We start from the raw sequence: 25,900 nt of genomic DNA on the forward strand, positions 1-25,900 counted from the left end.
ATGAGATGGTCACACTGTTAAAAAGCATGAGATTTAATGGTGTCAGCTTGCAGGAACGGAATGATGACACGGGGTCAAAGTGCACCCAGCAAGGGGTCACTGTTTACCCCCGACTTACCCCCATCTCATCTTGATCTGTTCAGCAGAGTTCAGCCAATATTCAAACAAAGCCTGGGCACTGAATTGTGGTTGGACGATAGAGAAACAAAAAACACTGACGGTTACATAACTTTGACGGGAATTTGGAACTTTTTTTGACTTACCCCCAACGTATGGATACATCTTTGGTGCTTGCTTGGATCCAGTATTCAAACAATGCTTGTGCACTGGGTGTTAAAAAGTCAACACACACATCAAGACACCAAAACCAAAGAAGGGATTAGTACATAACAATTGATTACAATGACCAACACTCCCCATAGTCTACAACACATCAATATCAATTGTTATCCGAGTCTAAACTTTAATAACAAGAACACTATCGAGAAATCATTAACAAGGAAATAGAGAAATGAGCTTTCAAAAATTATTACTCAATGGTCCACATACCAATACCACATTTAGTGCCTTTCTGACTGGATGAAACATATACCCAAAATGAAAACATGAAACACACGTTTACAGCTACAGAAAGGATTCCAAACAAGATCAGGAAAGAACATGGCCTACATGAAAGAAGACATTTACAAAACAGGGGATGGGACAACGTGTAGTGTTGAGGGCAAGCTAGAACTGAGCACAGGGACATGGTGTTCTCCTAGTTTCAAACATCAAACTTGGTCAGAAGTCATAATAAAAATACCGGGAAGGAGGACAGGGCGAAGACAGACCATGGGGTCCAAGATAAACACAAGGACCCCTTCACATGTCTTGAGATCAGGTAAAGTGAATTTCTGGGCATCAGGACAATGAGATACGTGTAAATCTTGTTTGCCATAAAATTTGAAGCAACAGCCTACAAGATACTGTGCTGTAAAGAAAAATATTCCATGACGTAAATAGAACACCCCATGTTTTAAACTTTGCAGCCAGATTTTAAGGCTTGGTGGCCATTTTTCACATACAGTGAACAATAAAAGGCAAGTTTGACAGCAGCAATTTGTTAACCACTGATTGGTTTCCCCTGATGCCCAATATACTGCATATTTAATGCATCGGCTACCAGTTAAAATTGACCATTGGTTGACTATTTGTCAATTGAACTTGCCCAAAGCTAAATCTGGTGGACCCTCAGGCTACCAGTGTTGTAGCTGAGGCCATGACAAGACCAGACAAGATATCAAACACAAAACCAGTCCCAAGACTAGTCACAAGACCAGTCAAAAGAGCAGAATTCCATATAGCCAAGGATCACTCCAAAAGTCATAATACAAGGAATTGTGATGAATGGCAGCAGGGGATCACTAAGAGAGGGCATAACCAGTGACTGGGTTTGATGTAAGTGCTGGCACAGATCTCTTCAAAAAGCCTGGCTGACATAAGCTGGGTATGGATGCAGTTCAGTTAAGTGACAACAAGTATGGCAAACAGGTCACAGTTCAAAATGCTGTTTCAGTCATTTTTATTGTTAACCAAAAACAGATCAAAAGGAAACTGTGTCAAACCCTCTAAACCAAAAACAGATCGAAGGGAAACTGTGTCAAACCCTCTAAACCAAAAACAGATCAAAGGGAAACTGTGTTAAACCCTCTAAAACAAAAACAGATCAAAGGGAAACTGTGTCAAACCCTCTAAACCAAAAACAGATCGAAGGGAAACTGTGTCAAACCCTCTAAACCAAAAAAAGATCAAAGGGAAACTGTGTCAAACCCTCTAAACCAAAAACAGATCAAAGGGAAACTGTGTCAAACCCTCTAAACCAAAAACAGATCAAAGGGAAACTGTGTCAAACCCTCTAAACCCAAAAAAGATCGAAGGGAACTGTGTCAAACCCTTTAAACCCAAAAAAGATCGAAGGCAAACTGTGTCAAGGAAAATACAATGAAATCACAATGTCAGGATACTAACACATCCCGGATTTATATGCGTACATTAAAGTGGTAGAGATAACTCACCTAGCCAGGCCAAGCGAGGGCAGCACAAGCACCATCAGTATCAGGAAGATGAAAGTCTTGCGCATGATGGTGTGGTTGAGCTTGGTACGGGTCCAGTGGAACTCACAATAGTAGCTGGAGTAGATGACCAGGATTGGGAGCAGAGCAGCAAAGGTCCACAACAGAATGGTGGGCAAGAATTGAGAGATGAAGGGAGACTGAAGAGGCAAAAAGAAAGGGCAAAATTTATATTATACTTGAAAAAGTTCATGTTGAATCTCCTCTACACAACATCTGGACTGGTCAGGTCCCATTCACAGTGCACCTGAAGCAAAACTGAAGTCCACATGTGTAAATACTCCTCTTGGTATTTTAAGGTATTTACGTTGATGGGTCAGGGTCAGAAATATTACTATTAACAGGTTCTGAGCTACAGAGAACAAGCAAATCTGATTTACCCTCTGAGTGTTTTGCATGTATGCATTTTGTCAGCCTACGATACATGTACATGCATTTCATGTAAAAACAACAGTTTTATGATATGTTCAGTCCAGGTTTTTCCCTCAGATGTCTATGGGTAAACAAGGTGGACGGCAGACCTCAGTTCACAAAACACATGTACATGTAGGTGGTAAGACAGGGACTAAAGCTGTGTATGAGGATGGCATTAGAAGGTTTTGAGATCTCAATCTCAAGAGCTGGCCAATGCTTCATTCTTCCTTCTGCTTCAAAGTACAGACACGATTAACGAAGAACTTATATTAGCAGTTGTGGGACATTCCCATTAGATGCTCCTTCCATTCTACTCAACAGTATTCTCTGCCGGACCATTTTAGGCAAAAGACACAGTGCTTTGACAAAATCGTCACCTCTTTCATGAAGAGGAAATCGTGTCACAAAATGAAACAAAGTATCCTATTTTTCCACTTCGACATGCGCAAACTTGTGACAGTACCAGTGACACATGTGTGCAGTTTTTGAATGACTGTCTGTGCCACGGCCCCCCAATTTCAACTAGGCACCTCAGAACGGTACTGGGACACGCTATTAGCTTGAGGCTCACCTTAACATCTTTGACTGCTTCTTCTATGTTTTTGCTTCCAACGGGACTAGTCATGATGACAGATGGTGTTGTCAGGAAGAACAATAGAATAAATAAGGCTGCGGATGAGAATGAAATCGCTTTTGATTATACATGTACATGTTATGTACATATAGCAGGACTGTTCTCAACTTCCATTCTCTTCGTAATGTAAACAGGTTTTCACACTGGTCTCCATCTGGACCAAACTATATTTAGCACAGTAAAAATGTTTGGACGGTCACATGTAGAGAAATGTGTAATTCGAACTGGCAGCAAATTCTCTATGGAACATCAAAGATGGAAATCAAGGAATGTCGATGCCTTATTGGTCTCCCTGCCTGTTGCCAACTAGCAAAATGCAACAGTGGTCAAAAGAATTTCCGTATATTGCAGGATTCAGCAAAAAACAGGAAGGAGCAGCAATGTACCATGGCTGGCATTTTACATTTTATAGTGCACACAGTACTTGCAATTTTCTTGCATTTAGCAAAGTTGCCAAGACAAAATTTGCAGAGGGTCGGGGTGGGAGCAATTCTTATCTCACCACCTACTAATCATCCCACTTGGTCATGAATACACAGTACTTTGAGAACGGAAGTTTTCTGCTGCTAAATTTGAACATACGTCTGGTGACTGTTTAACGATGCTTAACCTAACCTGTGAAATGCTGTAAAAAAGCAACAGGTGTTACAGTCTGGTGCCTTTTTTGCACTGGGCATTTTGGCCCTGCGATAATTTACATGTACACCTGTACATGTACATGTACCTGCTGGATCTGAGGCACTCTGCAAGCAACAGACTTTGACAAATGAAGTGAAACTTTTGCACCTGGCAGGGTTTCTAGCCAAAAACCCAGGCGGGTTAAGATCAATGAGCAAAGTACACTATGGATGGCTTCTCACCAATGTTGACGAAGATGACACTCCCCCACCACAGCAATGGTCCAACAGACAAATTCTCCCTATTGGAGGATGGAAACGTGAAGAATGAAATGCAAATCATGCATGATATTAAAGTCATGCGAGTACTCTGAACAGCTTAAAAAGTGAGTCTATAAAACTCAGCAAGTCATTTCTGAGACCTAAGGGTTTGATTATAAATGAAACTGAGTATATGAACAAACAGGTATTATGCAAAGTTTGCTGTATTAGCAAAATGACCATAACATATTCCTACTCAAAATATTCAGTCAACACAGCCTTCCTTAACCCTAACCCTGCCAAATGCAGCACAGTGCATCAGGTGAAAAAGTCTGGTACAGTTTAATGCACCTGGCAATCAACAGCAGCCAAACAAACTGGCCATGTTGAGACAATGGGAGCTAGTCCCATTGAACAATGCCACTGTCGGATCTTGTGGTAACTGGCAGTCATAGGCTCCCACCCTGTTTGGCCTTAAGGAGAGTTGACCTTGCTACACTGGGCAGACAATCCACTCTGACAAACGATGGAGTCTAATGTGTCTGGTAGGGTTTCTAGCCAAGTACCCCGGGAGACTTAGGGTCAATTCCTATTACAACACCTAATATTCCAGAACACTAGATAACAGGGACTTGGGCTCCGAAACAGCACCACTTGTTATTAAGTGTTAATCCGGAAGCATATTCAGGTACAATGTACTTCAATGTGGACCTGTGCATTAGCATGCCCTTGGTAATACAAAAGAAAAAACCTGACAAACAACTCAGAAAATTTGTGCCCATCCTCAAGTGCACTCCTACACTTTCAAAATGCTACATTTGTACACATTCAGTTGAAACTTTGCCTGTGCCCACATCACTTTACTACAACTGGAAGTAACACACATGGAACTATGGAAAATGGCTGCACCTGCAAGACAGAGGCTTCAACAGGAAGATGTTTTGCTACAGCGACAGACAAACGAGTAAGACACACCCTTACGTACATGTACCATGTTGAATCTATGCAGAGGGCAGCAATATCTATTAACACTCAAAATTGATAATCAATTCCAAACTTGTTAGCTAACGGTTGAAAATGACTGCCACCATCTCTTTCTTGGGTTGGCTATTTGTAAGGGTAACTGTAAGACCAAGTTATTCATACCAGACAATGTCATCAGGCTTGGGGGCAAAGTGGACGCTCCATACGGTGGAATGAAGTTGCTTACTGACACTGGATACTGTGGGAGGCCCAGTCTTCAGTGTTGCATAGTCGTTGACAATCCTGCAAAATTTAGGAAATTTGAAATTTATTTCGGGCAACTTACGCCACATACTAAAATGACCAAAACATTGTCAATTTGGAATTTATTTCGGGTAAGTTATGCCACATGCTAAAATGACCATATGGAGTACTCAATAATTTGATGCACAGGCCAAAGGCACACAGTGTCACAGTTTATGGTGTAACTTACGGAGCAAACGTAACTATTAGTTATTAAAGTTATGCCAATTCATATAGTTTTGTGATAGTGGCATGAGATCACGTTGTTTATGAATGCCTTGAATAACTACAAATATATGTGGTAAGTTCTATATATCTTCCGGAGCAAGTGCATGTATGTGCTGTATACTTCAGTAACTCTGGGAAGTGAGCGGGTCATGCATCATGTATCACACCGAGTTCACATGAAGAGACATGACACCTGAGGAGTGAAACTTGCTAAACCTACTGAAACATACAATACGTAAAGCAATACCAAAACCACAACAACTGAGAAAATATGCAGGCTGTCTTAGGACTGCAACAACAATATGAATAGAAAGTTCAAGAATAACAGTGGAAATATTTACCTGCCAGCCATGAGCTCATTTTGAACTGTAACGAACGCCATGCCCAGGTTGCTCTTAAGGGCATGACCCTTCTCCTCCATGACTTGCCTTGTTAGGTCCTCCTCACGGTTGCTATAGTAATCGATGGCATCCACCTGGGGAAAATAAAGAGTTGTTAATGATACGGCCCTGTGGAGGATAGCTAAATGGATATTTGGATCATGGGAGAAAAATATTGGATATTGGATGAAGATTAAGACTTTGCAAGGAACACTTGGTTTTCAATTTCAGTACTTTGACAATTTGGATGTCATAAGGAGGGAAAAGGGAAGAATTAAAGGGAACGAAGGCAACCAAGAAAACCACTAATGCAAGTTTTTCCATTCACCGTGGAATCATTAGGATGCTCCTTGCTGTGAAGGCTCTCAAGAATGTGAGGCAAATTTCAAAAAGTGGCTCAGGTGAGATCTGAGCAAGTGATCTCAAGGATACTAGTGCAACTCAACCACTCCATTACCGAGTTTTGCATTAAATTTTCTTTGGGTTTTCTCACAAGCTTTAAAATAGCAAAGTACACAGCCAGGAAAGCACACTTCATGTACGTTTGAAAGTTGTTTGGGATACCTTGGGACCTCCACAACAATCACAGCAGCCGATCTGTCCACAGGTGCCTTGTCTCAGTTTGGGTCTTTCACCTGTCTTGGAATAAATGCCCTCACAATGTAGTCGGTTCAGTCTTGCGTCACGTCTGCATGTAATGAACAGATAATCTTGGTTCCAAGATAGGGTCAAGTGTTGGCAAAATTCCCCCCCCCCAAAAAAAATTATTTGTACGTTACACAGCATAAACCCACAGAAAAATAAAAGAAATACGATTCAATTTTTAACATAAACCTTACTAATAAAAAGTTCATAAAACAATCAAACCACACAGCGGTGCTCTTCACAGTGTAAATATCGGCAGGAATACTGAGTGCACCTTTTTTTTTTGCCAAAATCTTGACCAAAAAGGACAAGATACAGCATCCACCTTTAGACAGACTTTTGGACGACCAAATGCAACAAATACTGATTCACAAGAGTCATTTCAACAGTCTGCATAATAGAGTACCGAAGTGTGACATCACTGTGAACCAGAAAGTGCAGTGCAAACGAATGGAGTACGCGCGCGTGTTGGTTCACGTGCTGGTTCTCGCGTTAATGCCTTTTACACATTAATTGTGCGCGTGACGTATTCACTTCGGTACTCTATATTTCGATTCTTACCACAACCTCGTATTTTTAACACTCTGGTGCACACCCTGAGAGCAATCATTTTAACACGACAGGCAGTGCAGTGCAGCTAAGTTCAACACATGGTTTGCCTCCAAAGGCTTTTTGGATTTTGTGTATGTACAAAACAATGGGGGATTAGCTTGTTGAAATACTAACCGGAGATGAGTTCATGTGCTGTATACCTGTACAGATAGCCAGATGGCAGTTAAGAACACAAAGGGTGCTTTTTCAAAACGTCAAATCTACGTCTATGTGTCTGGTACATGGTAAATGGTACATACACTGGGTGCCTATGCATCTCATGAAAAGTTGCTTGTTCAGTCACCAGTTTGCGTGTTTTCTTCATCGGAAAGAGTGTGCACAACACATCAATATGCTTACCAGTACATACACATGAATAGGTTTCTTGACAGAAACCCATAAGGTGGGTGATGCAACCAACTAGTTTTTCTAAGCCAGATTTGTACCTCATACCTACACCATTTCTCATGGTTCCCATTACCTCTGTAAGTCCAGTTTTTTGAGTTTGGCAATGTCGTAGGCAAACTGCACATCCAGGACAGTGACATCCGGATATGCTTCCCTGTTATTCAAAATATCAAAGTATACAGACTTTCATTACCATGAATTTCTTCAAAGCAAAACACATGAAACATGAACAAACATGCTGGGAAAACGGGGAAAAAATTGTCCACACACGGTCCTAGTCAACACACGAAGAAATATTTCTTTGTATGTAAACTAGGACCATGTTTTACGCATGTGAATGCTTTAAGAAGTGCAGGTATAGGACAGTCGAGGGAGACTTACTGAAAATGCTGCTTTATGAGAGACGCATCTGTCCTCTCCAATGGTATGCCAGTGACGAAGAGTGTACTGGATATCTGGAGAAAAAGCAAATGCAGGGGACTTCTACAGCTGGTCATTGTTTGAACAGATAGGTACAGTATAAACGTGATTTTGCTTCATTTGTGAGCATGAAATGAAGCAAACTGTACTGTCAACAGAAAATATCCATGCTTCAGATGCATCCAATGTCACAAATTTCTATTGGAAAAGATACCACTGCCACGATGTCTACTTGCGTTCATGCATATTTCTATGTCCATGATAAATAAACTAGACCTCCTGCTTAAAGGTAGTGTACACACATGTAGACAGAGTTTCCGTAGGTATACATGGCACATACATCTGGGAGTAACTTAATAATTCCACTTCCAAACAGTACAGTTGAAACTCAAGACTGGAGACAGCTTTTAACATCTGGACGTGTTGGCAATTTCAAGCATGTGTCACATTCTCCATACTGACATTCTAGACATCTATTGTTAGAGCCCTTGCAATGTTTAAGATACTCACATTATCAGTCTCCTCTCTATACGGTAAATGGGTGGAAAAGTGCCTCATAGCACCCACAGTTATCAAGAAGAACAGCATACAGAAGATGGTGTGCACCCAGAGCTTATCTGAACTGCAAAAACAAAGTACAAAGGTACGGAAGAAATCAACAGTAAGGTTCATCAACGAGGTGTTGGAACTGGGTAGGCTATGCCAGTCTGGAGTTAACACACTGACTTTAATTCAATCAAAAGCTAGACATACATGTAACACTTCAAGATATGTAAAGTTGAGTTTTATAGTTCAGGCTATCTTGCTTGTATCATCCTAACATTGATGTTGAGGAAAAGTTATAGTTGATCTTCACTAATAAGATGTTCCTCAGACACTGCAGATTACATTGTAACAGGAACTTTGTAACAGGAACTTTGTAACAGGAACTTTGTAACAGGAACTTTGTAACAGGAACTTTGTACTATCAAGAATGAAGAACGGATCAGGACCTCGTACATTTCCTTGTTACATACTGAACGATGTACATGTATTAGCAAGGCTCTTATTTTCAAGGTTCGACTGAAGTTGTATTATTGGACACACAAACAACAAGGAAACATTCCACTCACTTTGTTGGTATATTACTGATGGTGGTACGACCAAAATTCTCTGGTCCGAGTTCCTGGCTTCCACTGAAGTTGACAGGTAAGATGACGCCGATGGACAGTACACACAGGATGATGATCAGTATGATCAGATAACGTTGAAACTGCAGATACTGCACTGCATCCACACCAGATTTCAACCTGATGTCCTCGTCCCTGTTATTACAGAAACAGAAAATGATTCAAGACGAAAGCGATGCAACTTCATGAAGTCTGATATTGTTTTCAGCGACAGATTTTTACACCAGAACCAAGAATCAACAGGCACATAGAATGTCACATTTGTGTATATTAAAAAGCTTGAAAACAAGATAAAAAAAGTTGAAGCTGTTTCAGGTTGGCGAAGTGGTTCTATCCTTGCCTTCCACCTTTGCAGTCCGGGTCCGATTCCCGGCTTGGTCCACCTGATTCTGTAGGTTTCACCCAGAATATTCCTCTGGGGTTTTCCTCCCAAACACTGTAACTGCTTCTCACTGTCTCCTCTCTACAGGTTTCTTCAGGCTTGTTAGCTACAGAGCCTGGGGCACTTTTGAGGAAGTCTTGGTGTCATTACCAGAAATAATAATAACAACATAAATACATGATTTTATATACATATAAAAACTAAAAGTGTGTCCATCACTGACTTGATTAACATGAACTGGTTTGAAAAGACTAGGACAGCCAAAATAATATCCAAGCCCTTCAAAGTCAATGAATAATTTTTTGGATGGAACTAACATGTGAAGCCATTACTTACTTGATTTTGAACATAGCCGGAAGCCAGTCAAGAAAACCCTAAAAGAGAAAAGAAAAGGGTCCAGGCTATCATTTAGCAGTGCCAGGATATAAATTATATCACATCGCTTTGATATTAACTTCACGTTTTCCCAGTTCTCTGGTTACATTTACACAGAGAAGTAGATCAGTTCTAATTATTAATAATTCTTACCAAATATTAAATGTAACAAAGTCAAGCTTTGCTGTCATCTCATCAGTTCTCACATTACAAAGATATTAGAGCAGAACAGATAATGCATAATCCCTTCTGTGGGTGGGCACAGTAGAACTCTATGTATGCCTGGCCTATCCGTGGCATTTCACAATGCTGTTCATCAGCACATTAAGTTGCTGATTTGATGTAAAACATCTGGCTTGACCAACCAGTCCAAAAGCGACTTGGCACAACGAGAGCTTTTGATTCTGAGGCGTGGAAGCTCTATCAAAGTGGGCCCCGATTCTATGGGTTTCCCCAGAGAATCTTCCCAGGATTTGCTGCCATGTCTACAACTGGACACGCCCATGAGTATCACACAGAAAAAAAAAAAAAAGGTGAAAAAAACAATGGGGAAAAGAAAAAACTGTTGCTATACCTCATGATTCGGGGCAAGCTTTTGCTTAGTTACATAAGAGACGCCTTGCAACAATACACTGTTCTCAATGGGAAAGAAGGGCACAAAGGAACCAGTCCATTCCAGAGATGGCGGTCGCTATGCAAAAGCTTGCCCTGAATCACGAGGTATAGCAACATTGTCTTTAGTCTGGGGAATTCAAATTGTTATGTTTATGTGCAATAAGATAACTCAGTGTACCGGATTCTATTCAAATTTAACTCGCAAATGGCTTATTGGCTGCTGTCTAGTACTTTGCCCTCCCCCTAAACACACCATATCTGTGACTGGGACAATCCTCTGCCCATTCTTCCAACTTCATTGCATTTCCGTTTTTAGAGCTGGAACTTGGTCCAGTACCACAGCCAATGATCCACTCTGTGGGAGCCAACCAGTGGCCTGTTTACAGGAGCAACACTCCTTTGGTGGAAAAATACCACGAGTGCACAGGTTCATGCTCGTACGGTGCAGGACACACCAAGAAAGCGTGACCCATTTCTGTTGAAATATACAATTTTTGCATGCAAGCCAAACTGAAATCCATCCCACCTGCTTGTAGTCAGAGTGGATTCTTGGTCCTTAATACTAGGAACAGACTATAACATCAATAGATGAATACAAGGAGATACCATAACTGTGGTGGCAACAAACTCACATGCGCACTGTTCAGCTTGACACATATTATGACACCCTATTGGTTGAAGGGCGTGCAACTTGCACATAAGTAACACCTGTCCATGAGCATTATGCCACTGCAGTAATGGTTTCTAATTTGGGTTGCTGAATTCCACTATACCGGTGCTTTGTTGTGTGGTTCTTCCACCTGCCCTGATGTTGTCTCGCCATCGGCATTGATAGGCGGTTTGCTGTCTTTGCTATGGTCACCATAAAACATGCTGGTCCATCTGCGCGTAGGGGAAACAATTATTAACATGGTCAGAGAATTCTGGGAGATGAATGTAATCTTCTGAATACCACCCTTTTGTCGGTCATGTTCTCATTGATGAATTACATGGATGTGTCAATACACTTGACCAAATCAGCTGAGAATGACAATATGGTCCATTGAAAAATGCAAGCGGGTGACAATGAATGTTGTTTCAGAGTTTACCTCAGTATATTCCAATTGATGTGATATAGCATTTCATGAGGTAGTGTAGGAAATGAAATTTTTGTCATGTAATACCTACATGTAGATGCGAGTATTCTGCAGTAAATAATCCTGGCAATTCTCAGCATATCTATGGCTTGGAGCAGGTGTCAGTATTAATTCAAATGTTGGTTGCATGTACATTCATATTTTGGCACCGACGTGTAAGCCTTACAAAAGATTAAGTGAGATGAGCAGCGAATACTAACGGTAGCAACTGGATCCGAACTTCTGATTTTACATGCTATTTCATTCAAAGAAATGACTTTAACGAACTGTAGTAGTTATTTGCATGTAATATTGCACTCGTTCTTTCTTGTAGCATTTCATAAGAGACCAAACATTTCTGGTTCCACTGTGCATCAAACATATCAGTCGATTTTGCCAATGCTAATGATTCTGGCCACCATATGGCGCTGCAAGTGGGTGCTGATTGAAGGCAATAACCAGCTTGTGTTTACCTGTCATCCAAGCCTAGCACTTCTATGTAATGCGTTACTCTGGCATGGTTGATGGTACATGTATTGCTTATAGTGAATAGTGCCGTGAGACCTTGAATATTCATAATAAATTGTACACTGCACTGTAGTGTGCACTGAAATCCTATTAACTGGTTGATGAGTGCTTGCGCCGAATATCATCCGCAAATATTCTGGCACACCATTCCTTAACATTTTTTCCTGTTTTTTTCCCCCCGTTTTGCCAGTACACTATTAAATGTCCATGCGGAAGGACTTCTTATTGATGAAAAAAATGGAAAAGCTTCCTGAATTGTCAAAGGATTATCTACTTGACGGATTAAAATGCTGGCCAAAGGCCAGATAAATGTATATAAGCACCCCCCCCCCGAAACCCAAATCCCTGTGAAATATTTATGTCTTCTTCAAGGCAACTATTTTGGCTTTGATTTGGTGATTGCAGATTACTGCAGCACCAAGGCTGAGATGAGAGATGCAATCTGTCAAAGCAATTGCACTTGAACTTTGCTTTGCCAGTCCGAGGGGAAAATTGAGTTATTAATAAATGCAAATTTATACGGAGGACATTCAGCTAGGTGGTAGCTCTAAATACCGTAACATAATGAGCTGATCAGTCAACCTGTACTAAATAATTCAGTGCATCTGACAAAGGATATACATGAATAACAAAGATGTGCCTGGTTGTGTGAAAGCGGGTAAAAATCTAAACATGCCTAATGTAGCTGGAATTTGCTCTTGGGTTAATACCACGGCCACTTGACTTCTAATAATTATTCACTATAATGTCTATTTATTCAGATTATATGTAGGGTATTTTCAGTTTCTCTTTTTTTTTTAACAGAACTATGAGAATCACCTTGTGTTTTTCTTTGAAAGAGCACTTTGATTTCAGATAAGCTGAGAAGGGTGATTGGTTTTACAGCTAGTCCAACCCCTTTTAGCTTTAATGGGGTGGGCATATAATATTCAAACAGACCGTAAAATGTTGACTTCTTGTCAATGTTGTCCTGATATGTTTGATTTAAATGGTTTGGGAGACAATCAAATGTGCCACAAAAGATGACTGCGAAACAAATTAATTACCTGATTGCCAGTTATCTTGTAAATGCTAAGAATGTAGGGAAGAATTGTGGGTGACATATGTGACCCACTCTGTGAAAATGAGTCTTAAGTCGCCAGAGCCATTTTTTGAGTTTTCATTTGTACTAGAAAGAGCAAATTGAGTTTTTTGTTTTGATGTATCACTCAGTTTGGCATCCTGATGAAAGTGGATACTCCATGGTGACAAATGCTGTGTGTTCCTATTGATTTACACTGTGCAAAATTATTCTAAAACACTTTTTACTCCAAAGTATCTCTGGCGACTTAAGACTCATTTTCGCAGAGTGGATCACATATATGTATGCCAAATAATGTTTATCAAATACATGTACTATGGCAATGGAATTTACAAATGTTTTGATATTTGTTACATGTACATGTAGCTTCAATGAGAAACACACTCCATATGTGTACATTTTGTTTACCTTCAAACTGCACGACAGAGAGTAATCCCTCCTACATAAACATTTTGTTTTTAATCCACTTATGAAAGTTAGGGCCATGATCTTACGGCTCTAATTCACTACAAGGGGCATAAATGTACATGTATGTGTTTCTTTTCAGGGGGAGAGGGTTCAGGGAATACAGAACCATTGAAAGTTTTATCAAGTGAAGTTTTTACCACGGTAACCCAGACAGAAGTACCAGTACATATCTATCCATACACTTTAATAAACAATCACTAGAACGTGTCTAAGATATCAATTATAATTCAGTGAATAATCACGCCCTCCTCCAATGTATCGTACCCTATTCAGGACTCTGACATTTAAGAGATACGGTGTACAGGTACCAGTATCGGTCACAGTACACCGGTTTCATGCAAACGTCCTTGTTTCGTTTCCTGTGTGACTGCTGCATTCATGTTTTTGACAAAAGTGCACTGTGAATACCTATGCAGCCAAACCGCACCGATAAGCACACATGTCAATGTGCATGTACCAGCAGGATATTATACATTGTACATCTACGTGTATGTGTAAATCAACACTAATTAACAGAACTGATAAATGTGACTTGAGTAAGCTTGCATTCAAATCAGTTGAAATTTTGTGGAAGTACATGCAGGTAGCATCAGTTGTTGAACGCTTGACAGTCTCCCTCAACAGGTTACATGTATTTGTATATGTGACACCAATTAGTCCTGTATGCATAAGTTATCATATTCCCACAAGATTCTAGAGTTGAATGGTACAAAACAATCAAACTATGTACAACATACATGGATACATGTACCTGAGCATAAATTTGTAAAATACATACAGAAAATGCTGAAAATAGAGTATGAGAAAAGCTGCATATTTAACAAAGGCAGCAAAACTTGCAACTTTCAATGTACAAAATGTGCAAAACGCTTTCAAAGAAATGACAACATTAGTACAATACACCATTAAAACTTAGCGCAAAGAAGCTGTTAACATGGTTGATAGACTAATCCAGCAAGCCCCGTCCACTGTGCACATGCTCTTCCCCAATGCCACACTACAAGTTCCAGCATGTCAGACTTTTATGCAAGTTGGACATGAATCACGGCTGTGATTGGTCAGAACACAATGGGGCGGGGCTTCATGGATCAGTCTATTGAAATAACTGCAGCAGCAAAGTTAAATATAGCCGAGGTGTAAAATTTACGCACACATGTATGCAAGCATACCTATGTGTACAAAAATGAAGAAATTAATCTAGAAACAGTGCAAAATGGTTAAAATTGAAGACAGTGTTAGTACAATGCATGCAGAAAGCAATTTTGAAAAATCCATGAAGGCTGAAAACCTGAGCAAAAAAGGTGAAAGGAATTGAGTTTAAAAGAAGAAACAAAATATGAACCGGGCTTAGAGTATCCAAGACTAAAAGACAAGGTTCTCTGCAAGATGAAGGTCAAGAGAAACGTACATGTTCTTCCCCAAGAGTGAAAACATGTTCTCAAGAAAACTCTTCAATCATTTTCTAAGCTCCCCCTCACAAATTAACTTGGAAGTCGCATCTGCGTGCAAAAGCCATGGGCAACAGTGGATTGCAAGAAGCAAAACTACTCCCCAAGAGAAGTGACTGCAATGACAGGCAATCATGGATACACTGAAATATGATGGGTCTGAAAACGATTGGCCGAAAGTGCAAAATCTCCAGAGGAAGGTGAGATTCGTAGGAGCAAGCAGAATCCCCTTCAAAGAAACTGCAGCATTTAAGTCCAACAAAAGTGAAGCTTTAGCATTGTGGCCCATGCAGCTGATTGATCTGATTCAAATTTTGCATCCTGAACCATTAGCCAGTGCATACATGCACATGTAGATGCCTTACAATGTACAGTGTCACATTTCATACACTGTAGAGACACCATGGGCAGACATCTACATGTACAGGGTTTTGTCATGTATGGTACTGACCGCATGCAGTCACTGCAGATAATTTTGAAAGATTTGACTCTCAATATAATCATGATGATTGCTGCAAATTCTATTGACGTGGCAGACATGGCGGATAAAAAGGTTTTAAAGTTCTCTGTCAGGACAGCAATCCGCAAGCGTGACCATTGAGTGCATGCAAAACAACCTATTACTTTTACATGTGCACCAGCATGTTGGAGCGGGATAAGTGATGTCTGGATATGCTTAGATGACAGGCTGCTCCCCCAATGTTAATTTCAAGACGTTTTCAACTTGTCATGCAAAATGCATAAAATAATTAACACTTGAGCAAAGGAAAAATAAGATGACTAGTGCACAAGGCCTTCGATCGGCAGTGCACTGTGGCGTGTTCTTTTACCACAAACATTGGGTGATTCCAACTAGGATTTGCACATGTAGCATCTGCCATCCCATTTCATTTATGAACAACATGCATTATTGTAGTTAGCAGTTTACTGCATAAACTCTATTTAAATTCTTCACTACACCAAGATGGTGTCTTTGGGGAAGTTTTTATGTGCACAAGAATTTACAAAGCAGTGAACTTGCTTGGGATCACCAAACATCAGCATTCTTCACACGCTTCAACAAGAATAAGCGTTTGGAAAGAAAATTAGTTATTAGACCGAGAAACAAAAGGCAGCCAGTAACAAGTCCAAGTCACCACCGATTCTAGTAAGATCAAGTGTACATGTATGTTAACCCTACCCCAGTCAGTAGCGATGATGGAGGTGGGTGTACACAGGTACATGTACATGTACGTCATCTGTACAGCCATGCATAAGTACTGTATACATGTACATGTAAACGTACCGGTATTTCAATCACTAAGGCATATGATTGCCAAATGAAAATAATGCAGTCTAGTCTGCATTCAAGTGCATACATGTATGTATGACAGTTTTGAAGACATGTACATGTATGTAATAATCATGATTTATGCTAAAGGTTAGATTTGTCACTGAGGTACCGGTGAATTGTTTATTACCAATGATATTAATTTGGCTTTGTCTCAATATGTTAATTTCCTACCAGTATTACAGAAAACTGTGAATCAGTTATGATTTTGAAGAGCATGTACATGTACACCATGGCTACTGGCCGAGCGTGGGTTCATTTTATTCATCTCAATTGCATGTGGCCAAGCTACATGTAGATTCTTTTGGGTAGGCTGGAAGTTGGCACCCACCACTCTGCCTAAAAAAAAATCTTTGCAAGCAGAAGCAACATCCTGACATCCTGAGGGCATCCCAATCAATCAGCGCCTTGACTTTTGATCAGCAGAAATACCCTCTGGATCCCCACCCCGCCAAAGCTGAGGTGAAGACAAAGTGTTTTTTCCTGTCTGTGGATGTTACATGCACATAAATTTTTAACTGTTAGAATAACTGCCATGAGTGAGTTTAGGAACTCACTTCTCAGGCTCAGAATCTAATGAAATCCCACCCAAAAGCCAAAGGTCATACCGGTACATGCTATAATTTTTTCCCATGAGCTTGCAGTTGCCAATACCATGATAATGACAAAGTGCAAAAAGTGAAAAGGAAAAACAATTCCAAGAAAAGTTATAATTTGGCCATACACATTGTATCCGTTGGTCGATCCCTCCTGGCCATTGTTCAGTGGTCTCCTGTAGGTGGGTAGGGGGAACAACAAGAAAGCACATGTAGAAGAAGCAAGACTTTCAAACCACAGTAAAACACAAGAAGACACAACAGACGAGGACACATCTGTGGGCCTGAAGGTTAGAGAACAGTACACACGTGCAAGGTAGCTCAATTTAAAACATATTCCAGGACATTTATACTGATGAACTGTGGAATTCTAAAGGCTCGTGTGCAACTATCGGTGAGTGCATCCCACATACATGTACAATGAAGAGTTTCTGCTTAAACTGTCTCTGAAACTAGTACTGCTACATTACATTAATGAGGAAGCAAGGAACTACGGTACGCTGCAATGCAGCTGGGGTGAAACTTCAGTGGGCTGCACACATCTTTTGTGTCCCACCCACAAGAGCAAAGCATGTACAGTACATGTATGTGTAATATAAACTTTAAGTAGGGCCTATTTCACCAAACCATGCAGGCTGACTTGTACAAAAAGGGTTGGTGGAAACAGATCAAAGTCTTACTAAAGTCTACTGTATTTGTTAGCAATTAAACCCATGCACTGTTTGCCAATGTTCACATTCGCCCTCGATACCCTGCAATGTACATGTACGTGTATCAGTCGACCAGTACCAGAAAGGTGGTTCACATTTTCAAAATTTTATGGAAATGTTGATTTTCTGACATCTTCTGGAATAATCAGTTGCATCCCAGTTGAAAAAAAAATACTCTTTAGTAGTAAGTAGTACACAAATGCATCATGCACAGTGTATATGGTGTACTGTACATATGGCTGCCATTTTGGAACACCTGATATTCAGATGCTCCCACGGAAAGTGCCCTGCATTGCTCACATCAAAAGGTTGAGGACATACATGTACAGGCCTGCTGGAATGTGTCAAATGATTCAAGTTTTGACGAGACACTCAAAAATAAATTTAACAGAGTTTATTTAAAGATAAATTTAACAGGGTTCTACACGTCCACGTACATGTACCAGAGAAGCAGACAGTCACTCTCCAAAAGAATATTCTTTGTCATGTTTGTAAGGTACATACATGTACAGTACATTTCACAAGTACACGGAGGCTGTGAAATATATTCCTACATCCTACATCTATACATGTACGAAGTTCATACCGTTAGCAAGTTTTCTTGTAAAGCAACTATTATACATGTACGTGTTTTAAGAACAGACAAGCAACACTTCAAATGCAATTTGCCTCAAGTTTTCTTCCATTAAATTGTAAGATTTTAATAAAGGGTTAATTCGAGACCAACTGTAAGATTCAATACCACCACGAACATGATAATAACACAAGATACATACATGTGTACATACATGTACATGTGTGTATACATGTATATGTGACGATGTACAGTATGTAACGATACTTGTACATGTGTACATTAAAGCTTGTCTAATGGTAACGTGCCCCATAAAAGTGTACATGTAACTTTGCACTTACTCATCGGTTAGTCATTTTGTCACATACATGTATTTACTCTAATTCATATCAGGATGATGTACTAGTACATGTATGGTACTGTACAATGTAGGCAGTACACTCAGGCATTTATGCAGGCATAGGCTAATGATACATGTACATGTAGGTCTAATTACAGAGGGTTCGGAGGTACACTAAATCCACATGGCTTTAGGCATGAACTCATTTCATGGTTGAGCCTGAAGGATAAATTTCAACTGATGGATTGGTGTAGTAGGAGAATTGATACAGCGGATTCATTAACATATTACAGGTACACATGTAGCTGTCCATGCAGATGTGTGAACCTCTATCTATGGGAAATCACATTACCGGTAGTTTGACAATAAACGGGATTCAAAGAAATTTAAGGAAAAACATGTGTATTTCCTGGGAAACTCAGTCTAACATTAAAGAATTTGTTACTCCGAGGACCCAATTGATATGCAAGTATGGTGTCATGTGAGACAAATTTTTCAATTTCAACTCTCAAGCTAACACTTTTATCCAGCAATCCTGTTTTCCAAGAACGTGCGCATTCAAAGGATGCAACATACAAAGTGTAAAGATATTATGGGGGGAAGATATCAGAACAGCTCATATTGGACATACGACTAGTAACGGTATCACCAGTGCCTCAGAGGCTTGTCTGCCTGGTCTGTTACAAACATCTCATGGCAAACAACTTTCTTGATTTGGAATGGATTACGATAACATCGTCCTCTGTAAATATCAACACAGGATTTGCCACCCCAGGCAGTGTGTGAATGGTCTGAGAATGGCTAAGGTAACCGTCCTTGGGAAACACGAGACTGCCGTCATTATGGGAACAATCTGCTAGGATGCAGAAATAAAACTTGACATTAATATGATGCGTGCTACATGTACGTGGGAGGGAGGGACAGATGGATGTTGCACTGAAGTGTAGTGCTGGATGGGGGATAGGGGATGGCTTCATACATTGAGGGGAATCTAGCCGGCTTGATTGAATTATTGTCCTCTGCAATCAATAATCTAAATAGGCTAGAACCCACAACATTGTATCCAACCTGGACATGTGGTATATGAGATGTGTATCACGCTGGGTAGGCATACTGTGTTAATTAAAGGGGACAGTAAATGGATTGTGGACACTTGGCGACCACTTGAATGCTGGTCTATAGAGACACAACATTATTATTGGCTTGTGTCCTTTGCAGAGCCTTTTCAGGGAGGAGGGTTGAAATTGAGAAATCTAGAAAATTTGAAGGCTAATGCCTTACACGTGTACGTCAAGTACAGGTACATTTACATAACCACCATGGGGTGCATCAACTGAGACTGATCATCATGATGAAATTGGCACTTTCACACTTTCTGCCCCCACACCCCTGTAAGATTCTGGAGAATACATGATGCTGTGTACCGGTACATGTATAACACAGGAGTTGACTACACATGTACCGGTACATACATTTATGAACAACATGCATCAATCATATACACTTATGTACACGAGGGAAATAATTTTTTAATCCAACTCAGCTGGTGCATTTTGAAATAAAAAAGTTTCCTGATATGAATGAAAAAGCAGCACATTTTCAACCAACTGAAAATGTATAATTTGTATAATGTAGAATTAACTGCCATGTCTGAGGCATTGTACATGGATTCACACCTGTATGGGCGCACTGAAGTATCATCCACTTTCACAAGACAGTGTTCATAACCTTAATCAACATACAGGTAGGTGATTCACTATGCGTGGGTGCATGTACATGTACATGTACCGTAAGTGTAAAAAAAAAAACCAAGTCAAATTTAAAATGTTGTTATTGACGCTCTCATCACTAGGCATAAAAGTGTTCAACGATGGGAAAACAACTGGATAACAGAAATGATACGGTAAATGTACACAGACATCTTGCAGTGGTATTTAGAGATAATTTTTTCAGATGTGCATGTACAGTGTACCCCCAGTACGCACTGCACCCACTTTTTTACAAGCTTGTCATTTACATGACAAAGCAATAAGTTGTCAATATATTTATTCAAGACAAAAGGTTTAAGTGGTAAGATTTATGTGAAACCAGGACATGAGCCCAAGATCCTATGACAGAAGTTCAAGTGGTCAAATAACCGCTGATCTTCCATATCCCCTCCTCAACTACATGTATGTACATGTATCTTCGCCTCAAGATCCCAGTCGGAAAAATCACCCCAACTACCGGTTATAATGGAATCAGACTAAAAAACCCTCTTGCACTAAATGTGACAGAAACAACCAGCTTTAGAAAACGGTAAAGCAAACTTCTGTCATGACACAACTAGATTTCTACATGTACATGTACATGTGCCAGAACCTTGAAATTCAACTAAAGGAATAGCTGGACAAAGGACAAAGACGGGACTTAAAAGTTTCAGAACATGTATGCCTGCCCAGCTACATGTACATGTACATGTGCTGTACATGTACCGGTACATGAAAGAGGCCATGAGATTAATTGTGACATTTCCACAATCAGCAATAATGTTAATGGCAGTTAACTGGAACAAAAAAAAGAATAGCTGGCAGTATGCTTTACCTTGAATCTCCACGGAGAAACCTGAATAAAGGGGGAAAATGATATCAATGGGGAGAGCAACACAAAATGAAGTGATTACAATTCAGTTACATGTGACTGAGTAAAAGTGATTGGGAATCAATACATATGATCTGAAGGTCTGCACGATGGACTTACAGTACAATTTACAGTATATACGGGTGTGTACATGTACAACTAAAAAAATAGCAATAAGATACTGGTTTGTGATATGAATGTGTGCGTGTTAACTCTTTCATGAGTGAGTGAGGTTCTCAGAAGATCCGTGGTCATCTTCTCCCGATGACTGACAGAGTATACTGTCGGTAATGCTGAGCCCACTGATTCACTGATCTAAGTCAGAGCCTCGCTAATCACAAGAGGTTCACAGGGTGCCAACCCAAACTTTTGTCTCATTCATTCAATACATGATCTGTTGTTCATACGCTTCTCTGCAGAGGCCCTCACCTCGCCTGCATTGTACTTATTACAATTTTTATCCGTTTGGAGGGATAAGTACCGAACCTACCAAAGGCTGCAAATGTTGAGCTGAAGCATACACTGTATATGCATGACCAAGTTTTACGTACGTCTACACAACATGAGGTTCATGTTATCACACATGCGCCAAATGGTACACACTTTCTGTCACCAAACTTCACATGATCTTTTTAACCAGATGGTTTTCTCCAGATCATGTGATCATTAATAATGCAAGGCATACTGTCACTTCAACAAGTGTACGTGTATAACCCACCTCTCTTCTCCATTTTGCATAAGAGCGATGCGCCCGTAGTCTCCTGCTATCTTCCGGAAAACTGAAAAAAGCAGCACTAGAATCTGAAACAAATCCAAAACAGTTTGCCTATTGAACATGCCTACATTAGTAAAAGTACTATTTCTCCATAGCAGTACCGCTAAATGTACTTAAACTACCGTACATGTATACATCTAACAAAGCAACTTACAATGTATGAAAATCCTTACAACATGCACAACATGTGTATACATGAAAACATGCATACAGTGTACATGTACACGTACATGTACCATACATGTGTCACTTGATAAATGAGATCACTGAGATGACAGGCCATGTAACTCACAGGATTGCTTTCTTCGTGACTTTCCATGATCTGTCATGCACATGTAATACTCCCAGCTACACGTGTACCAGTGCATGTGCAAGACAAACCTTAATTGAAAGAGACAGGTCACTGAATGCGGAAGGAACATTAGATGAGTTCCTCTGTGGTCTAGGCATGTCAAGACTGAAAGGGTACAGTATGTTAAGGTACCGGTATTAAATTTAAAAACTGAAAGGGACCTCTGAGAGCAACTATTTTCGAAGAGGCAGTCCATTAGAATGCGCAGAACAAGTCATGGTAACATGGACATGTATATGCCATTTGCTTCATTGTTTCAACACGAGGACAGTCCCCAGAGCGACCGGTACAAAACAAGTATGTACTGTACATACAGGTAAACGAGTTGTCAAATTCTTGTTTTCATTTTTATGAAATAAAATCACAGTTCAATGGCTGATATTATACAGCGTATGGCATAAAGTGTATACCAAAGCACAAAGTATACAGATTTATCAATGATCAAATTAAGAAATATTTTTTAAAAGAGGACAGATACATGTAGTGCATGTCTCACCACAAAGAAGAGGATATTATAGCCGATATTGGACGGAATCCCTCCATACTCCAGGAATGCAATCGCAGAGTTGTTCTTTCCAGCCAGGACACAGTTCTCCATGGCAAACAGCCCCTCTCACTTCAACCTTAGCAGAATGACAATCTACAATGTGAGGGAAAAGGTGAACAGTTCAGGACTTACACATACTGTATATTGTACATTCAATTTACGCTAGCATTTGGGTAAATGTCTGAAAACTGTGCACCAAGCTAAGTTTGGACTAGAGCGTACGTGAATGTACATGTACATGTTCCTCAGTGCTTTCGCCACAGTTTGTAAACATGGCAGAAAACAGCATTGTCTCACTTCGTGCAGCCAGAAATTTGAAGAATTTATGATACTTACAATGTTGCTGGTTTGGTTTCTATACCTTGGAAAATTAGTTTTAGCAAATGTGAGTGGAAGTTGAGAGCAAAGATTGTTGGACCGTGTGTAACTGTGCAGGAGAAAATGTTATCTGCTAAAGAAATACTGGTATATTGGTAACCAATTTCGGTTTGGAAATGTGTGCATAAAACACGCAACGTTCCTGTTGTGTGCTTGAGTGCAATGCACCCCTGGTACCTGTACATGTACAGTAGGGGGGTGCATATACGTACATGTACATTTACAGTGTACATACATACATGTACACTGTAGTACGGTGTGGGAAAATGTTGCACATGTGGTCCAGACCTCTTTGCCATCACAAACCTGACAAAACCATCAACCAACCACCAGTGCATGATGCAAGTCACAATTTGCAAGCTAACCAAATGAACTGCAACAAAGGCATGCTTCTGCTATTCAAAAAGTAACTCATGATTGGGGTTGTACCGTACATTAACTGGTCTCATGACTGGTCTTATGATAGTCTTGACTACAACACCAGTATGAGAACTACAAGTACATGTACATATATGCTCTACATGTACATGTAATGCATGTAAAACTTGTGTATCCAGGTAATGTTTGTATAAACACTGTTAACAATACCCAATCCAAAATTAAAAAAAAAAGAAACAGTCCTGACATATGCCTGACAAGAAAGAATTTTTTTCTATTCTAAACATCAAAATTACTACAAAATCATTGTCTACATGCCTACACTATCAATGATGAATGAGGGCATGACTTGCCATAATTACAGATTTTTTTAAATTAAAATTTTTTTAAAATGTTTATATTCTTTTCCAGTGGATGAGGTTAATACATTCAGTTTGCTAATTTAGAACTGGTCCCAAATGTAACGGTGAAGCACTGAGGTTTCATATTGATCAATTCCTAAAGAATTCAGTTATATACCGGTAATTATTCAGGTAATAAGTTATCATATTTTGGTAAAAAGTACCCAGCTGCGCAGCCATGACAGCCTGAAATAATGACTTACATGTACAAGGTTCTATTGGTGAATACACCATGCTTTCCATGGTTACATGTACACAGTCATGACTGTTACAACAGTGAAATACATGTACATGTACACATACATTATGCACAGTTACAAGACAAGTAACAAGTGTCTACAATTTCCTAAAAACCATGAAAAATGTTGAATAAGATCCTGTTACATGTATCCATAAGAAATGTACATGTACAGGTACATGTATGTAGGCCTATTGTACTGGTACAGGTACATGTTCATTAACATGTACTAGTGTAAATTTACAGCAAACATGGCAAAGGTAAATATTGCTGAACTCTTGCAGCCTAGGCTAGTTCCCACATGTACATGTATGTATGTACAATGTACATGTATATGTACATTGGTGAATAGTGCACATGTACCATACATGTATGTTCCAATTGATAACCTTTTAGATGTGCATGTACATGTACTTATACATGTACATAATTTTGCATTCATGTTCACTTTAATGCCAAATGTACAATATGAACCAGTACATGTGACATGTACAATATAAACCAGCTACATGTACATGTACACGTAAAAGGTTATCAATTGGAACATACATGTATGGTACATGTGCCAAGTGTACCAGTACAGTACACACACATACTAGTGCATGTACATGTACATGTACTTGTTCTACAGTTGTGGTGATACCGGTATACATGTACATGTATATGATGCCCAGTATTTCACCTATTTTCATGATTTTGTGGGGACCAAAATGCTGTGAGGATAGACAAATGAATCAACAACTCGGTCCTACCGGTATTTTGCACAACAACAGAACTTGAATAGTCTCCTTAATGAGGTGATGGCCTGCCCACTTCTATAATACCGGTACCATGGCACACTCAGCATGCCCAAACTACATTGCATTCAAATACCGGTACATGTACATGTATGTACCTGTAGGCCTATCCGCCCCGAGCTGAAGTGTACCCCCAACAGGCAAAAGGAAGACAGTTACCAGCGGGTTCTTCCACGCATTCTGTGTGTGCACAAAGACCATACATGTACATGCCGGAATAAATTAGTTACGTATACTCAGCACGCTCCACGTCAAACATGCATATACTTGCGCACCTCATGGTGTGCATGTATGTATGTGGTGAGTACCAAAAAACAGGCCCTCTTTTGTTCCGCTCGGAGCGGATTGATGTGGGAAGAATTTCAAGGAAATCTACTGAAATACAGTTACAAAAATGGGGTAGCGGTACCAAAGTCTTTCCATAAATTTGGGGTCCAAATGAGCAATAATTTGTGTTCCTGACTCAGACCTGTGTAATTTGACCTGGAAATGTCGTTGAAATAACATGTAACTTCAAACTGTACTTGCACATGTACATGTACATGCAGTATGTACATACAGGTACATTTGGACATGTTGGAAGGTACCATACTGTCATTTACATGTAAAATTACTTTATCACTCTTGGAAATTAAAGACATACCTGTACATGTACAGGCATGCAGAAAAAATTGGGCCCAAAGTTATAGAATGGCCCAGATGTCAACAA

General features: G+C 39.9%; 1 protein-coding gene across 8 annotated transcripts in view; it reads right to left on the reverse strand.

Annotated features, from left to right (window-relative positions):
• LOC110986312 (osmosensitive cation channel TMEM63C-like) overlaps positions 1-25,900 on the reverse strand; it is a 58,382-nt gene that overhangs the window by 25,977 nt on the left and 6,505 nt on the right. For 2 of the 8 annotated variants that reach the window (XM_022248077.2, XM_022248076.2), the window contains exons 2-18: positions 22,949-23,092; positions 22,044-22,126; positions 21,290-21,310; positions 17,211-17,258; positions 11,290-11,398; positions 9,863-9,900; positions 9,088-9,279; positions 8,486-8,597; positions 7,937-8,010; positions 7,629-7,709; positions 6,476-6,599; positions 5,873-6,006; positions 5,184-5,303; positions 4,020-4,078; positions 3,097-3,194; positions 2,055-2,251; positions 264-326 (exon numbers count right to left, since the gene is read on the reverse strand). In XM_022248077.2, coding sequence (XP_022103769.2) covers positions 264-326; positions 2,055-2,251; positions 3,097-3,194; positions 4,020-4,078; positions 5,184-5,303; positions 5,873-6,006; positions 6,476-6,599; positions 7,629-7,709; positions 7,937-8,010; positions 8,486-8,597; positions 9,088-9,279; positions 9,863-9,900; positions 11,290-11,398; positions 17,211-17,258; positions 21,290-21,310; positions 22,044-22,126; positions 22,949-23,050 — 1,655 coding nt within the window. In that variant the 5' untranslated portion in view covers positions 23,051-23,092. Of the gene's footprint in view, positions 1-118; positions 179-263; positions 327-2,054; positions 2,252-3,096; positions 3,195-4,019; positions 4,079-5,183; positions 5,304-5,872; positions 6,007-6,475; positions 6,600-7,628; positions 7,710-7,936; positions 8,011-8,485; positions 8,598-9,087; positions 9,280-9,862; positions 9,901-11,289; positions 11,399-17,210; positions 17,259-21,289; positions 21,311-22,043; positions 22,127-22,948; positions 23,093-25,900 lie in introns of all 8 variants that reach the window. The other 6 variants (XM_022248078.2, XM_022248080.2, XM_087136152.1 and 3 more) reach the window with 6 other exon arrangements.

The sequence above is a fragment of the Acanthaster planci genome, linkage group LG01, assembly GCF_054643075.1.
Source record: "Acanthaster planci isolate LZ-2023a linkage group LG01, COTS_SCS, whole genome shotgun sequence".
In the NCBI taxonomy this organism is placed as follows: Eukaryota; Metazoa; Echinodermata; class Asteroidea; order Valvatida; family Acanthasteridae; genus Acanthaster; species Acanthaster planci.